Source organism: Oryzias latipes, chromosome 20, assembly GCF_053564925.1.
Source record: "Oryzias latipes strain Hd-rR chromosome 20, Olatipes_Hd-rR_3.1".
NCBI classification, from domain to species: Eukaryota; Metazoa; Chordata; class Actinopteri; order Beloniformes; family Adrianichthyidae; genus Oryzias; species Oryzias latipes.
Window position 1 is genome coordinate 18,846,727 of NC_136256.1, and position 17,618 is coordinate 18,864,344.

General features: G+C 38.5%; 1 protein-coding gene across 4 annotated transcripts in view; it reads left to right on the forward strand.

Moving 5' to 3' along the window:
• The window catches only part of cntnap2a (contactin associated protein 2a), a 365,138-nt gene that overhangs the window by 309,253 nt on the left and 38,267 nt on the right, over nucleotides 1–17,618 (forward strand). For all 4 annotated transcript variants that reach the window (XM_020712697.2, XM_020712695.3, XM_011488837.4 and 1 more), the window contains exons 18-19: nucleotides 8,439–8,609; nucleotides 15,622–15,840. In XM_020712697.2, coding sequence (XP_020568356.1) covers nucleotides 8,439–8,609; nucleotides 15,622–15,840 — 390 coding nt within the window. The remainder of the gene's footprint in view (nucleotides 1–8,438; nucleotides 8,610–15,621; nucleotides 15,841–17,618) is intronic.

A 17,618-nucleotide genomic window follows, 5' to 3' on the forward strand; every position in this document is an offset into this window, starting at 1 on the left:
CGATGCTCCTCAGCCATGCACTCTTACACACATTTAGAGATACTGTTTGCTTCAAATGTCAAAGTTTATAACACTCCTAGAGGTAAAAGAGAAAAAAAAACAAAAGAAATCGGAAAAATGTGGAATGTTTTATTGCTGTAAAAATAACCTGCACATATAGAAACCACAAGAGGGATTTATGGGTTCAATAATGCACTGTCCTAGCAGGATACTCAAGACTCAAGTTAGACGAACACTTAAATCTTATTTGTGTTTTTCTTTTTTTTATTCAGTGTGATGCTCTGTTTGTAGGGGTCCACCATTTCAATAATACTTTTTTCTTGAAACCCTCATGTCTTTGTATTTGTATCTGTTCAATCAAGCCCCGCTTTCTCTTGTTTCTGAGGGAAACATTTTCAGATACAGTAGAAAACACAAACGTGCCCCGACCAGGACGCAGTTCTTCTTCTGTTCTTGTAATCAGCGCCAGCACAGAACAGCTTTGGGTCAGATGAAACTGTCACAAAGATCACTTCTATATAACTCGTGATTTTGACTGTTTCACCCAAATCTGAACTATCAAATATTTCTATGTTGACATTTACACCTGCAAAAAAGTTTTCCCTAAAACCATGAAGGGAGCAGCCCCATTAAAAAAGGTCATCCAGATCTTCAGTAACTGTTTGCTATGTGAAGATCATTTGTGTCAACTCGACAATAACACAGTGACTGTCAGCTTGTCAAGAAAGTCCATTGTCCTCCCTCAGAAAAACACACTGTGGAGGTTTTGTCTGTTTGACACGTCTGCTTTGTTTCACATCGACTGCTGCTGCTTTGTGTTTTTGGTTTTAGGCACAAAAAGTGCTGCCAGAAATTAATTGTTTTTTTGGCTTAATTTTCTTTTTTTTACATTCAGGCATTACCTGAACTCAAAACTCCCTGGAAGTGAAATAAAGGCCAAAGTTAAACATCCTTATTCCAGCTTTGTTATTGGACAAAAGCCAGTGCTTCTGATAATAACACAATCCAGATTTTGCTTCCAGACATAAAAAATTGGACTACAAATGTGTGATTTTCTCAATTAAAAGGACTTTGTCTTCAAAAGTTGTTTTTTTATCAGTACATTGTTAGTTTCAGCAATGAAACTGAAAGGATTTTTGTGAATTCTACTATCGTACATGGAGGAAGCACAAACATGGGTCTTCAGAACAAGGCGATGAGTTCATTACAATAATAATACTTCACAAAGTACTCCATCCACGGCTCATTTTTCTGACAAAAGGGAATAATAGAAGGAGCTGTACCTCCAGAGAGAGACAATGCTGGATTTCCAACTAGGAAGAATTCAAATGTACAGCACTGCAGATAAGCTTCTTCGCTTGAATTTTTCATTCATTTCTGTCTCCATCATTCCATCCTTCCACTCATTCAGCAGGAAGTGACCTGGTTCTGTCAAGGATGCTGAACATGACAGAACACCTGCCCTTCCTCCTCTCTGGTGTCACACTGATTATGGTCCCCTTCATCAACAACCTGGTGCCCCTCTCACTAATGTCTCTCCATAACAAAGATTCATCACATACAAACAAAACGTGATTTAATGACCCACAACCTCACATCTGTTGGTGTGTTTGGGGGTGGGCCAGTCATGAAGGGTGGCAAACACAATTACTTGAGATGGATCTGTCTTTAACTTAAATGGAGCCATCTTCCTTTTGTCTCGCTATGTTATCCCTACACGAGCATGTGATACAGCTCACCCTCTTTTATAATGGGTGACCATATTAACAAAGTTTAAAATGAAGTCAACTTTGAGCTATGTTTCCCGTAGTACTGGCTAAGACACTGGAACATGGAGCATGCATTATACATTGGTCCATTAAGGCATATTAAATGTATATTAAAATTGTTACACGTGAGTAGATCCTCCATGTATGATTGATGCTTTTCCTACCATGCATGGAGCTCCTCTCATTAAGAAGAAAGACGACTGGCTGTCATATAATGGGTTTTTTACACAAATGACTGATATCTTGTACTGAAGTTTCCAGGAAGGTGTTCTGCACATGTGCACACATCTCTTGTGTTTGGCAGTAGCAAGTGTAACTTTGTGTTCAAAGAATAAAGCTTCTATGGTAGTGAGTATTGTGTGTTAGGCAATAAGAGTCCGTTTTCATGGCTACTTCAATGCCATATAGACAATTTATTTAATTTATTGATGTTAACAGGGTTTCGGCAGTGATGTTAAATGATTCTGTTTCTTTTTGACTATTTACATTAACACATTTTCTATGTTCACACGTTTACCTGTCATATTTACAAAAGTATTTTAGATGTCACTTTTGGTTAATACTTTTGTTGCCTGCAGTTTTATAATCTTTTTGGTCCAGTAAACACAAATGGTCAAAAAAAGACCCTGTAACTTTATGTACCAGTGAATCTCTTTTTTTATGTATTTTGCTATATTGTTTGAGTTTTTTTATTATATAAAGTAGGAAAAAAATTCAATTCAAAGGTGTTAATATGATTACAAAAAGTAAATTCATGTGCATAAATATTTCAGTATTCTTACATGATGTTACTTTTGTTTTTGCGGTAATATCAAAAAATATTAATGTGTTTTAAATACAAAAACACAAATGCCCTTTAAAAAATCCTCATAACTGATTAATTTTATTCAAGTTATCACATGGGAATCTGAAGTTCCAACTGCCATTTTGAAATGTTCTGCCTCTTAAACAAAAATCTCTGTAGAGAACTACAGGCTACCTGCTTTATGAAACATAAATATTATTGCCTCGCTAATTTAATATCAGCACTTGATTGGAAAGATATTGTTCATTGTCACAACTTATTTGCGTTTGAGCCTCATTCATCAAGGCGCTAAGCTAATGACAAACTTCTCTGACCTCGCCAAGTTGACTTTATCACAGCTGTCTCCAAGACAAGGAATTGTGGGAAAGATCTATGATGCTCCACTGTCAGCGATGCCACAGGACCTAATGTAAATCCTATAATTGCAGTCAATAACTGCCCTGCATGTCCCATGAGCATGCATTAATCTCAGCAGAACGGGTTCCAGGTATTATTTGCCGCTTAGGAAAAAAAATAACTCCAAAAAGTCCACAGGCTGAATTCATTGATTTCCCCCGACGATTAAAGCCTCATTAACTGATGTTCGTCATAACTCTGGTCATGCTATTTTTGTCTCTTATTTTAGTTTAATGGCACTAGATGTATGGAGCATTTTCAAAGAATATCTTGAACTTGTCACACTTTAAGAAGACCTTTGTCTCAACAATGAAGCCTGATTGAACGCCAGCCATCTAACAATGCACAATTTCGTTGAAGCATTCAATCTCACATGTCAATCTGATTACAGAGAAATGACACATATACAAGAAAGAGTTACAGATATGTTCTTACATCTACCAACTACTTGGAAATAATTAGAAAGAAATAATTAACGGGTTTTTGTTTCTCTTTCATTCATATCTTTTCTTCATTTGCACAGCTCTAATGGTTTATTGCTATAATGTCTGACAAGCAACTTAATTACTTTGTGAGATTGATAAAGACTTTGTGGGTCTCAAATGACAGACACAAACTAATTACTTGAATATTCCAGTGCTGCATTTTTCCCGCGAATAGCAAACCTAGACCATGAAGTGACAGGCCACAGATGGCCCCGTCGCACCGATGAGATGAAAAATGGGTCTCGGTGGAAACGCGTGAGAAATAAATGTGTTCTTGATGTGGCCGCGTTTAACTCGCTCCGGAACTCCAGACAGGCTCAAGTGTTTTGAACAGTCCTATCTGAGCGGTGCCTTCAGGGACACTTAGTGCAAATTAGGTCATTTTAGTCATTCACAAACGATGTTGCAGAGACAAATAGGAAATCGTGATGTGTGAAAAACTTTAATTAGTTGTAATTTGTTTGTTTTCTTGAAAAAAAACTAAGGTTTGAGATCAGATGACATTCTGTTTTCATGTGTTTTGCCTCCTCTGGTTTTCAGCCATGTACATTGTTTGTACTTGTAATGTGATTCTGTGCACTATATAGTACTCGTCTTTGTTTGTGTGCCTGCAAATGTCTGAGTTAATGACCTGCGGCGGTGCAGTCAGTCATCCTTACCATCTGTTGGTGCTGGCATGTGACCCATCTGGTCAACCGGAGAAAGATGAATCATCCAGTTGGCTTTCAGACCCAGACTTCACCTCGAACTCTATCTCACATCATGTCAGCCTCCACAGTTCAGCAGGCTTCTTTTTTATCATGTCCCTTTGTGCCAGTGCAGAGGTCAGCAGCTGTTCGGTTAAATGACACTGAAGATTCAGGAATCTGGTTCAACAAAGCTGTTAAAGGACGGACCAATGGGACTGTATGAAATTGTGGAGCCAGATAAGGACAGTTTGGAAGTCATGTTCACCAAAGATAGTTGACTTTTTATGCTACGGTCACAAATACAACTGGCACCTTGTGATAGGGAGGCATCGGCAGAGTCTTGATGATTTCATGCTGCGGTTCGATTTTTTGAAAATCATTGGCGTGGTCATGAATGTAGACGGTGGCCATCAGGCGTCAGTCAGTCGTCAGGCGGGGATGACACCGTTACAAAATTGAGTGACAGATGTGCGGCCACTGGGCAGTGGCAGCTGAATTCTCTGATTGGACGATGTATAAATGTCTCAGGATGGTGGCCGTCAATACCAGTGCCACCAGTCACCAGCCCCCCGGTAGCCCGGGGGTATTTTAAAAAGTGGGCCGTTCTGCCTGTCACATGACTGTAACAGAGCGACCTCAAAACGTGGGCGGCCATTGACCTGTGTCAAGTTTCAGAGAAAAACTGTCCGGTCACTATAAAATCTTAACTTTTTCGTAAAACCTACCTGCCCATCACGCAGCATGTAAAAGTGCAACTGCCTTCTCCCGATTACCTGCCAAATTTGCTGAAAAACTTGTATTTACATGTAGGTCAATATGCTGTGGCATTTTGGAATATGTGAACATAGCATTTGCCATTGTAGGCTATTTCTCTGGCACCTTTTGTGATATTTTTCAAAATGTCATTGTAGCATCTTGGATTTTTGCATTAATTGTTGCCATATTGTGTGCACTGAGTCACCAACAATTAATGGTCTATTTACAAACTTATGTCATGAATGAGACAAACAAATGTTACTGTGTCTACACTAACTCCCAATCTTATTTGTAAAAAAAAAAAAAAACAGTCAAACACCTACAGTATATGTTAGCTACATTGGCGTATTTACAATAAGGCTTGATTAATTGATTGACGATTTTTAATTGCTTTGGTTGCAAGGCCATCAGATCAAGCATTCAATCTCAATAGCTGGGAAATGTGCCACCCGCTGATGCCGTCAACTGAGACTGGAACTATACCCCAATAGTGCAATCGCGTCATTTAACCTGAATTCCTTCCGAGCAATTAGAGTACGTGTTGCCGGAGCAAACTCTGTATAGAAAAATGTCTTTTTAACACTGCTGATGATGAAAATTTAAATGACGACGTTAGGTACTTCCTAACTTGTTTGATTAAAAATAAACACTGGAGACTTGAAAAGTATAAACGCCACTCAGAAGTTCAGCAGTTATCGCGGACAGTCACAGCAAAAACAACCTCCTAGACCGCACGATTCTGGATACGATTGATGTATTGGCTGACCGCTGATATACCGGACTTTACACCCAACCAAACATTTTGACAGAACACAGCGTACCTCTTAGAACTGCTTCGGCATCATTAAGCACAACCAGAGTAAACCATATGTAATGCACTGTCATTTTGTGAAGAAAATGGTAATTAGTTCCAGGTAAACTAAACCATAGGCACTTTAGTTTTAGCTTTGGCATGACTTATTCGAGCTAAAAAAATTGTAGAAGTGCTAATATAGAATATATTTTCATAAAATAGTTTATTTAGTCTTTTTGTTGATGAAATTACCTATTAAAAGAATATATTGTTTTTTTAAAAGACACAAATCCATTGATGAATCCTTTTCATGGATTTTTCTTGTTCTTGTGCCTTGCAAACACAGAACTTCCACACAAACAAGGAATAATGATTAATGAGTTAGTAATGGTTTTTTAAAGAGTTTAAAAGATTTGTCAGATGAATCTTTCCTTATGGGAATGATAAATTTGCAGCAAAGGATTGCCAAACTGTTACATCTGTCAGTCTGGCAAAAGGGCAAACAGAGGATTATGATTTGGCTTCCATTTTTATTCCACAACTCTGTTTTCTCTCCAAATGTGGGTCTCTGTCAGCTCTTCAGTCCTTTATTCTCCTTTGGTTCCTACAACACAGACTTGCCTGCAAGCCATATTTTTTTCAAGTCTGCTTCTTACTTCTTTGTTGGCCTCCTCTCTGCTTTCATGCTTCAAACTCTTGTTTTTCTTTTGTTTTTTAATTATATGTTAGCCTGACAGCATTTTTCATGTCATGTAGATATTTAAATGTATTTCTGAGTGAAATCTTCTTTTTTTGTAAATATGTTTATACAATAACTCCTCTCTTTTTTTGTGACTTGATTTTATGCGCCGTTATCACCTTGTATACAAGCACTTGTGCATGTTATTTGTGTCACAATATATGTGGTTTGTGTTTTCTTTCTTCAGTGGCACATTATATTGAGACAAACATAATTATTTGCCTCTGTGCCCTCACTAGACGCCCTCCTGTTAGTTCTGAATTAGCTCTGTCTGGTAATTGGCTTTGCCTCTGATGGAGAAATGAATAGTATTTCAACTTCCAACACACTAATCACAAAGGCGGCATCAGTGGGTTGTGTTTCTGTGTGAGTCTGTGTGTTTGTGCTTGGTTGTTGAGTGCCCTTGCCCCTGGTGATGGGATGTGAGGCAGGAAGAAGAGGAGAGGAGCTCCACCCTGTCAGTGGAGGACGTTTATCACACAGAACCAGGAGACACACGCAAACCCTGCTGGATGCCTGCACTCACAAACACATGCAATGCATTTACACGCATTGGAAATGACTTTTAAAACCAGAACTGTCAGTTAAAAATACCTTTTTACTTAACTAAAAAAAAAGATAAGCTTGTGTGTTTTCTGTATAAGGTTATAAGCTGGGATATTTCTTACATAAAAATCCAACTCTGATCATCTTTTAATATATCTTCAAAGCATCAATGGTGGTCTCTTAATTATGATTATTCCATTTTTAGCCAAAATAAAAAATTTGTCATTTTTCAGGACATAGTTTCTGCAGGGCAACAGTATTTCATTAGAAATTTGCCTCTTGAGTTGTGGGGAGGACTGTTGGCTCCCTCCCATCATCCATCTGTTTATGTGGTTTCCTGCTAGCTTATAGCCCCTCATGACCCCAACCTAACATTACAGCTGGTGAACTAACCGTCTACAAGCAGGGAATTTGTGGCCTGCTTTACTACAAACTTTTTTTTAATTTTATTTTTTCACCTGCTCCTTGTTCACAATGATTTGAATAAATAAATACTCATTAATGCAATTTTAAGCTTCATTTTCATCACACGTCCTCCATCATAAGAAAAATTCTACAAGAACATGTTAAAAACATCAAAACATGATTTTCATTGAAATGGCTCTTAAACAAAGAAAGATGATTAAATGGATTCAAAAGCCTTTAAATTGCTTATGTGTGACAAAAACACAAATTCTTTTTCTTTTTTGTACACAGCTGTTTCCAGGTGTTGCTCCAAAACCAATCTTCAGAGACATCGAATATCTCCTCCAGCTGATCCAACATTGGGTTTCCCTCCCCACGCCATAAGCCCATCTCGCTTTCCTCTCATCTGCCCTCTGCACGACATTCTTCCCTCATTTTCCATCTTTGCGTCTGTGTTCCAGCCTCTCCCCTGCGCCTGACGGCTCCCTCCATCTTCTCTCCTCATTTTACCCTGCACTCTTTGTCTTCTTTAAGCTGTGAGGGCAAGACAGAGGTGTGGGGAGGGAGAGGGGACAGCGGACAAGTCTCTGTTTCAGCCACAGTCTGATAGTTCATCAGCAGCTGTTTAGCGTGCTGCTCCTCCGTCTTCATTAGCTGACCTCGAGTTCGCTTTCTTTCAAAAGTTATTATAAAAAAGTCCGGCATCATTTTATCTACACCAGCGCCTTCTTTCATTTAGAAAAGAGCTTAATTTTTTTATGACTGACAGTTGAATCTTATTAAAACTATAGACTATGGGGGGAAAATTGAATTACAGGGGGTGAAATTATTTTCACAGAGGGTTATATCAAACAATTGGCATAAGATAATAATACCTAGTGGAGGGATGACTACTAAAGAAATGGAAATATATATTGGAAAAAGAAACTGTTTTTATATTAAATCTATCCTGGAGCAAATCAGACTTATTAAATGTTAGCCACAGTGTTAATGGAGCAAGTTTGAAAAAGCTGCTGCTCATCTTGCTAACAGTTTTGTTTTTATTTTTTTTACAGACAACTACTGGAACGCTGCATCATTCACCACACCATCCTCCTACCTGCACTTTGCCACCTTTCAGGGTGAGACCAGCGCTGACATCTCCTTTTACTTCAAGACAAGTGCCCCATACGGAGTCTTTCTGGAAAACTTGGGCAACACTGACTTCATCCGTCTGGAGTTGAAATGTAAGATGCTTTTGAGAGCCTGCGTGATGCAGTCCTTTCTTTTTATTTGCCTTTTCACCCTTTTTACTCTAACACAGACCCTTTTTATAGCTGAGTTGAAGCTTTAATCCTGCGGTCTGTCTGATAGGCTTGCAGGCAGTGTCACGCACACACAATCGCAAAAATGGCCCGATCAGCCACGTGCACGCACACCTCCAACTAGCATTTGCCCGTTCCTGATTATAGCACACACTACGCGTGATTGCTGAAGAGAGCAATCATTTATTTAAGGTAATTGGTTTGTGCAATAATTATGTCCATTATGAACCTCTGTTTAACCAAATCACCCGTTTTCAGAGTCCTTCCTCACACAACGCAGTCTTAACTGCTTTCTTTTTTTTGGTCTCCTTTTCAGAAATGCGTTTCTCTGAATAGATGCATTTAAATCTCTTTAGCCTACCCCCCTCCTAAACGTGCACACATGCTAACGTATACCGCCAGGGATTCGGAGATGACAGGGAATTGGAGGTGAAATCTTTTCATTTCAGTGTTCAAAGGGTACTCCACACACTAACAAGAAAGTACCTTCCTCAACAGAAAGATTCAGTAGTTTCACATCAGCTCTTTTACCCCCCTCAGTATACAAATACACTCAGATTCCACAAAACAGGGAAAAGGAAAACCTTTAGAGCAGAATTCAGATGTCTTTCTTGCACTTTACTTTAGGGAACACAGAGAACACATCTTCGCATGAAGATTGTAAAAGTTCCACCTCCAATCTTCTTTTTGTTTATTTTAAAAGAGTTTCAGTTGTCTTTTATGCCATTTATTTCCTAAAGACAAACATGGATCTGGTCGTCTACGACTGGATGCCCCCAGCTCTAGAATGGGGCAGTTTTTGACTTGCTGTAGTAGCTTCTAAGTCATACCTTCAAGCTTTTTCAAACAATATTTTTGCATCTGCTCCTGAATCACAACAATTTTAATAAAGAAATACTCAGAAATGTAATGTTAAGCTTCATTTTTACATGTCCTCAATCAGGAGAAAAATGCTATGAGAGCATGTTAAAAACATAAAAAACACCATTTTCATTGGACTGGGTCTTTAACTCATAAGACACCATTTTTTTCTTAAATATAAAATTATGTGTATTTTATGACAAACCAAGTGGACCTCAGAATCCATTTCTGACATTTTTCTTATAGGTTAAATCAAAGCTAATAAGTATTATATAATATTTTTCAGTGATCTATCAGAACTTTAATTCTTTGGTTAAACTTTTAAGAATTTTTCCTCATCAAAAATGCATCTCCAGGGCTACAAGTACATCCTGTTTATTTTCAAAAATATTTATTCGTAAAGGTCTCTGGATGATTAAATACATTTGCGTTTTGATATGCCAAAGCTTTAAACTCTTCCAGAACTTTGAACAGATGAGAAATTATAGAAAAATCCTGGACTTGTCCAATTATTTCATCACTTCTGCCTGCAACTGGATGTAAACTATAAATAAGTCATATATATTTAGCGCCATGCTCAGAAAATGTAATATGTTTTGGAGCGCTTTTGAGGGCTAAGTCGACCTAGTTAGCAGTTTTTAGATGGCAGAGTCATGAAAACCAGGACTGGAGAAGCTGCAGCAGAGCCCTGCACAGTAAACTCTGCACAGACCTGTCAGAGGCTTTAATGTTGCAGCAGATCTGTATGTTACCCTCAACACACAAAGCTTTCCGTTTATTCTGCTCGAAGCTCAAATAGAAACTTGTCAAATATCTGATCTTCAGTTGGATGAGACGGCGACAGAGGCGGGGAAAAGCAAACATTTAAACACCAAACAATTAAACCGATTTCACAGCCTCCGAGTCTTCTCTTGTGATTGACACCTCGTGTTTTCTGTGATCTGTTCCAGGGGCTCAAATTAATTTCCCTGCTGTCACAGCAGAACCGTTCTCATCAAGACTTTTAAAACCTCCTCAAATTAATCGCAGGGCTGCATTGTGAAGGGGACTGCTGGCACAGCATGGCTGTCGATTGTGACTAATTGCTTCTCATTGTGATTTAAGGGGATTTTGAATGTTTGGCGTTCGAGGCTCTTGCTGACCACTTCCTCCTGGTTTGTCTGCCTCTCTGTTTTGAGGCCGCTCAATAGATGCAAAGTTAAGCGAGGAGTTTTGATTCTAAGCTCTCTGAAAGCATTATGGTGACTGACATTATGTCAGCCAGTGGTATTTTAGCAGCAAAAACCGCAGAAGATTTTAGTTTTAACCTCTCTTCTCCAGTCAAGTACAAGCTTTCGCACGCAGTTATTTATTTTGTTCTGTACATGCAAATACCACAAGAAATTGCTGCGAGGTTTTTGGTGTTTGTTTGTCAGATTAGCACACAAAAGATAGAGACAGCAAGAATTTCGGCTGTCACAGCTGCAGACTGTGAGAGTGTGCATGTCTCTCCCAAGGCTTTCAAAGGGCTCCCACATCGATTTCCTCTCTCCTCTCATTTGCTATCATCTTGCATTTTGCCCCGCAGCACAAGTTTAGACGCACAATCACAAAATGCCTGGCATGGACACATGAGCACACACATAATCTTTTGCCCTCTTGCTGGCACAATCAAGTAGGGGCATAAAATAACAGCATTGCATTAGGCGAGAATAGAACAGCTTTCCGAGGAGTTCAGGGCACCGAGACGCACGCTCACTGATGCACTTGTGAAAACTGGAAGGAAAAAAATTGACAATGTTGTTCTCATCAAGCTCAAAGTCACATCCCTTTTGAAACTTTAGAGCAAGAAATAAATAAAGACATTTTTTAAGGATCCAGCACTACTTTAAAACTGTCTAAACTAGACTTAACAGCAAAGCGGATGAATGGAAAAGACTTTAAATGTGGCTTAAGGGAATGAGTTTGCTGTTTGCTGCTGCATATGACGTGTGGAGAGGCTGCATCCTTAGTTGAACTGCTTGGTAAAATAATAATTTTTTTGGTATAGACACCAAATTTGGCATGGATGTTCCTTAGGATACACTCTTTCAGAACGTTTTCCGTGAGAAAAACCAAGATTTTAATATATTTATAATTTATGTGTATATTTATATATAAAGTATTTTGTAGGTACTGCTAAAGTTAAAAGACTGAATTTGTGCATTAATGGCATAATGCTGAGACTGGGGCAAGCAGAAATTGCCTTTTTTTTAACAATAAAGAGTATGGAAACCATTTGTAAAGTCACACTTCAATCATCTTTTGATCTATTTTCAAAGCATTCCCAGTGATTATGTTGTTTTTGGGTAAAATCAAAAAAACTGTGTCGTTTTCTAGTACACCGTTTTTGCAGAGCATCAGGAGTTCATCAGAAACTTGCCGATTTGTGGAACCATCGGCCCAGATGTAAGCCTCTTCTTATATCCCAACATCCCCATGTTTACACTCTCTCCCGCTAGCTTACAGCCCCTCACAACCCCACGCTAAAATTAGCTGGGCAACAAAAATGGCGAGCAATATTGGACCTATTCAGCCATTCACTTTTAAGCCAGATTCTAGCTCAGACGAGGAAAATGAAAACATACATGTATCTAGCAGTCTACAAGTAGATGTATCAGATTGAGCCGAGCAGGGAGACCTTGGCCCGCCCATTTTAGTTGCTACGTCACAGCTATAAGCTTTAGTGAGCCAATGGGATTTCTTCATCTGCTTCTGATATACCACGATTTAAAGAAATACTTGGAAATGCAGTTTTAATCTTAAATTCTTTAAAATATGTCTTCCATTATGAGGAAAATGCTACAACAACATGTTAACAACACCAGAAACACAATTTTTATTGGAGTGGGTGTCTAAGAATGGCTGCCAATTTGGATTTTTTTTTTCTGGTGCTTGTACCACAAAATGCGCAATTTGTCTGAAATATCAACTTAACCGGCTCCACTACATCCAAGTCTGACTCTGTCCCATACCCGGAGGTTATTTTGTATTTAGGCTAATTTTACAACAGAAAAAAAAGTAATTTTCGGCTAGCAAAATCATATTAATTTTCTTTTTCTTTTCTTTTTTTCTTTTGGTTATCAAAATTTTTTTATTTGTTTTTTCAGATGCCTATCTGAAACCAGAACGTTATTTTTTTTATGTTTATGTGTTTTTATATACTTTTGCCTACTGATGTTGTTTTTTTTCAATGTTCTTGACACAGTATGCATTTTTTTATATAAAGATTTATTTTAGAAGCATTTTTTAATGCAATTTAATGCCCAACTTTTAAGAAAGTCAAGTTTTCCCAGAGCTTTCACTAGTTGGGTGTTGAACTGGGAGTCTGGCTTGTGCTTGAATAGAAATTCCCCCTTAAAGGGTACAGTCTGTTCCAGATGCCCCGTGTTCATAAGTGTGCAGTGAAAGGCTAACAAAGCAAATGAAACTGACAACAAAGAATTGGCAAGTATAACAGAAAAGAGATCGAAGAGATAATACACTGCCAGCCGTCTGAAAATAGATGAAGAACAGCCAAATTGAACCTCACGTTGGACGAGCACACATATGCGCTCAAGCACACGCAGTGATCTTTCACACAAAGGCATTCACAGTCTCTTTCACTATTTATCATCATTTGGTTGTGCTGTGCCGCCGCACAATTTAGAGCTTGACTCTCCTGGCCTCTGAATGAAAAGATAAATACAAAACCAAACAGTGAAAATAAAAAAGCCACGCACAGTCTTCTCAGGGCCATCAAACCAGTACGTGTTCACACAGCAATGCAAATGTGCACTCACACACATTTACACCTGTGACATCTACCTTGGCTGTGCAAATAGACGTGGAAAGCGTCTGTGCTCTGAGGGCAATTCAGGGTTTTTTTTGCCTGCCCACGGGCAGAAACTTGCAAAACAAACTTCTTGCTTTATACTTAATAGAAAAAAGCACAAAAATGTCAATAAAGCCAGAAACAAATGGACACTATTCAATGTTATTGTGTAGCTAAGGCACTGTTTTCAATGTCATTGGTGATAGACTGTTTAAAGCCTGGCAGACTAAATCCAGACATCATTGTTTGTGTCCTGAAGGCTGAGAAAAGGGCTTAAATGTGCTTTCATGCATAAAAGCAAATAGCTTTATTCATAAAATACAGTGGTGGACAAAATTGTTGGTACCGCTCAGTTAAAGAAAGAAAGTCCACAATGCTCACTGAAATTTGTGGCCACGAATTGGTGTTTTTGTGTGCACAATTTCGGATTTTATTAGTATTTTCTGGGCCCAAATTAGTAAATTGTGGGCTTAAATTAGCATTTTGTTGGCAAATGTAGCCTTTTGTAGCAACAGATTTGCATTCAGTTTTTATTATCATCTATTCCTACTACTAATTTGTGCTCGCAAAATGCTAATCTGTACCCACAAAATGCTAAGTGCCCCCCCCCCCAATTCCTAATAAAATGCTAACTTGTGGCCACAAAATGCTAATTGGCACCCACATATTACTGATACATGCTCATTTGTGGCTGCAAAATATTAAAGTGTGGCCATAAATTATTAATTTGAGGGAAGTTTTTTTTATGTCATATCCAGGGCTCCATAGAAACCTTTATTGAATGAGAAAACAAAACAAAAAAAGAAGTTTGATCAAGAAAGACAAGTGAACCAACTATGACATGAGATTCAAAGGTTTAATTTCCTGTATTGCAGAGTAACTTAAAGGAAATCTTGTTCAAAACTTCAACAAATATTTGAAAAACTATCTGCCATTATGTCGAAACCAACAAATTCATTAAAAAGCTTGGCGTGACAGTAATATAATTCTAGATTAGTCAAAAAATGCACTGGCAAAGAAGTGTAATAACAGAGTAAGCGACAAAGCAAGTGACAAAATGAAGAAGAAAGCGCAGAACAGCTGAACAGAAATAAAGGAGCTAAGTTTGTAATGTAATAACCAAGGACATGAAAAATAGCTGCATAAAACAGATATAATTGGACAAAAGTTGTATGAATAGAGAAAAAGGAACATGGCATATTGATTGGGCAAAACAAAAGAAGAAAGTTCATTTCCCCATTGAACACAACTTGGAATTATCTGCAGAAACAAAGTGACTAATGAAGCTGCAATAAACTAGCAGAATATAGCTCTATTTATCATCACTATAGCTGCTGCAGTCTGGTTCCTGTAACAATGATGTGGAATCATCCTGAGTGCCCAGCTTTTCCACAACAGGCTAAAGCGTGATCAAGTATTCAAGGGAAGTTAGACTCTAATTTAAGCTTTGTCCACTGGCAAAAAATGTGCTTTTTCCATTTTTCCATTGTAAAGCTTTGGCGAGCAATCAAAGAAACGCAAGCTAAAAATTTCTTGCAGCTGCAAAAAATGAAAGACGCCCAACTCGGCTGTGTTGCTACAATTCAAAGTGCGTCTTTGTGCGTCTGGCTTTTGGAGGCTATTTATTTAACCGTGGCAGGCTGAGAAACAGTTGGAAATGAGAAGTAACATTTGCACATTTGTTTTCTGTCATGACACATTACATACATAAGGGGAAAAGCCCTCCAACTGTGACTTTGCTGTGGCTGTGGAGGATGCTAAAGTCAATCAAACAAGTACACAGTGAGTCAGAAATATCAATGAAGGCTGAGTTCTGTTATGGCCGTGAAAAGGAATAACACTGCCCCCTGTTGGTCTGTACACAGACCAAATCCCAAGTAAAATAGATTTTTTAGGACTTCCAGAACACAGCTCTATCAAGCACATGACATCTAGCAATTTCACTAAAATGAAAGACAAAGAGAAATTACAAAGTAAAGTGAGACTCATTGTGTTTGTCTATTTTTCTCATTTTTTTATTCAAAAACAAATCAGGGGAGATCTGTGCTCAGCACAAAATTGATTGCCTGTGGGATTAGTCATGTCTAAACTGTATTTCAACATTTAAATCAACACTGGCTAAATGAATGGATATTAACCATTGTAATAAAAGCTAAATTTAGTGCAGACAATAATGGAACATAATTTTAGAGGTCTTAAAAGGAGATATCTACAGGTGTTTCTGCTTCTGTTTTCCCTCAGCCCCGGAGACAGTCTCCTTCTCCTTTGACGTCGGAAATGGACCCGTGGACCTAACGGTCCATTCAGCTGCACCTCTCAACGACGACCAGTGGCATCAGGTGATGGCGGAGCGTAATGTCAAAGAGGCAGTGCTCCTGCTGGATCAGACTTACAGGACGTCCCGGCCGGCTCCTGCTCAGGGTCACACACGCCTGGAGCTTTTTAGCCAGCTCTACGTGGGTAAGACACACACAACATCCTGAAAGGGAACGCTGACTTCTGCACACACATTCAGTTACAATTTGAACATTTAGTGTTGACTTTGTGAAGGACAAGCACCCAGAAAGACAAACTGTAATTACTCAACCTTACATGAGGAATGCAGATTACTGGATTCAACTATTGACTATACCAGTATTCTATATAACTGTATTTTTATTTATGATGTTTTATGATGTCTGACTATCCCAGAAATAAACAACACTCACCAGAAATAACAACAATATCTCTAAAGCTGTGTTCACGCTGAACGTGAGTCCCACATCAGAGGGATCCAGGGACGTTTTGATCAGTGGTTGACCGTCATACCTAAGTACAAAAAAGACGCATCGCATTAACCAAACAGAGACATCTTTGGCCCATGATGTGTTTCTGATGCGATCAGCGAGTCCAAAACCATCGGATTCTTCTCCATGCTCCTATTTGCATCGAGACAATAATAAAAAAGGCCCATTAATTCTATTCTTTTTTTTTTATTTTATTTTCCCTTCTCGGACTAATGCCAGACAGCAAATTATCAATCTCACATATTTTAACAGAGACGGAAGTACCGCTGAAAGCAACAATCATTCATACGCAGCTACTGCAGCAGGAGTAAAGCTCACCGTACTGGGAGAATCTGTGAATGGTCTTATGAACTCAGACATGGAGACGTGTTTACTGATGCTTTTGTAGTGCTCTTCAAAATAATTCATCCCAATGCCTCTGTATTTCATGCATTGTAAATAAGATATTAAGTTAATGCTTTCATAAAGCGATTAGGCAAAAAACTAATGAGGGTAGCTCCTGCCAAACGCGGCTGGACTGTCAAGTTTATGAACATATTTTTGCACAAGCGTCAAGCAGCAAATTTGGGAGACAATGGATGCGAATTTGACACACGAATCAAGTTTGGTGTGAACGCAGAAGTCCATAGATTAGGAAAATTGAATTATTCCAGGACACCTAAATTATGGTGTTGCATTTAATGACCCAGCTTTTATTCTATTAAAAATGAGTCTCTTCCTAGTACAGTATGTCTTTGGTTTAAGATTTCACAAAGAACATAACTGCTCAACCCTTCCTTGAAAATGAATCTGTCATCACACAGAAGAATTATGCCTTAATGGTGTGGGAACAAAAAAAAAATCTGGTTTGTTCCTTCTGGCTTTCTACACCTCGCCTCAAGCCTATCAGAAGTTCAAATGCTGTAATATCTCTTCGGTTTTCTCCATATGATTCCACTTCTGTTTCATTTTGCCTTTTGTGCTGAGCTGTCAGTGCTCCACAGACCAAACTCTGAAGCTTGGATAGTTCTAGGGATTTATGGATAGAGGGAAAAGTGCTGAGGTGGATATCATACTTCCTATAATCTCATGGAAAAAGTTTTGCCAAAAGCTGATTGTTGCAAATTCCAATCAGCCATCCCTGATGTACGGTAATAGCCTTAAACCTTCATATCCCTATATCTCATATAATCCCATAATTTCATTGCAGCTGCTAATTTGATTTTACCTCATCATGCACTGATTATTTTCTGACAATTCATTAAAATGAAAAAATGTCAAAATAAAAGTTTTAAAAGATTAATTCACAATACCTTTTCATGTTTGGCCCCTTATGTTAGGATATTGTGACACTCGCAGGAATCCTGCCAGGTCCAACCTCTCGATAAAGATCTTCATGTTTGATCAAAGTATTTAGAAGGAGCCAAAGCGGTCCAACAAGATTTTATCTGGAATACCTTGATATGGCTTTTC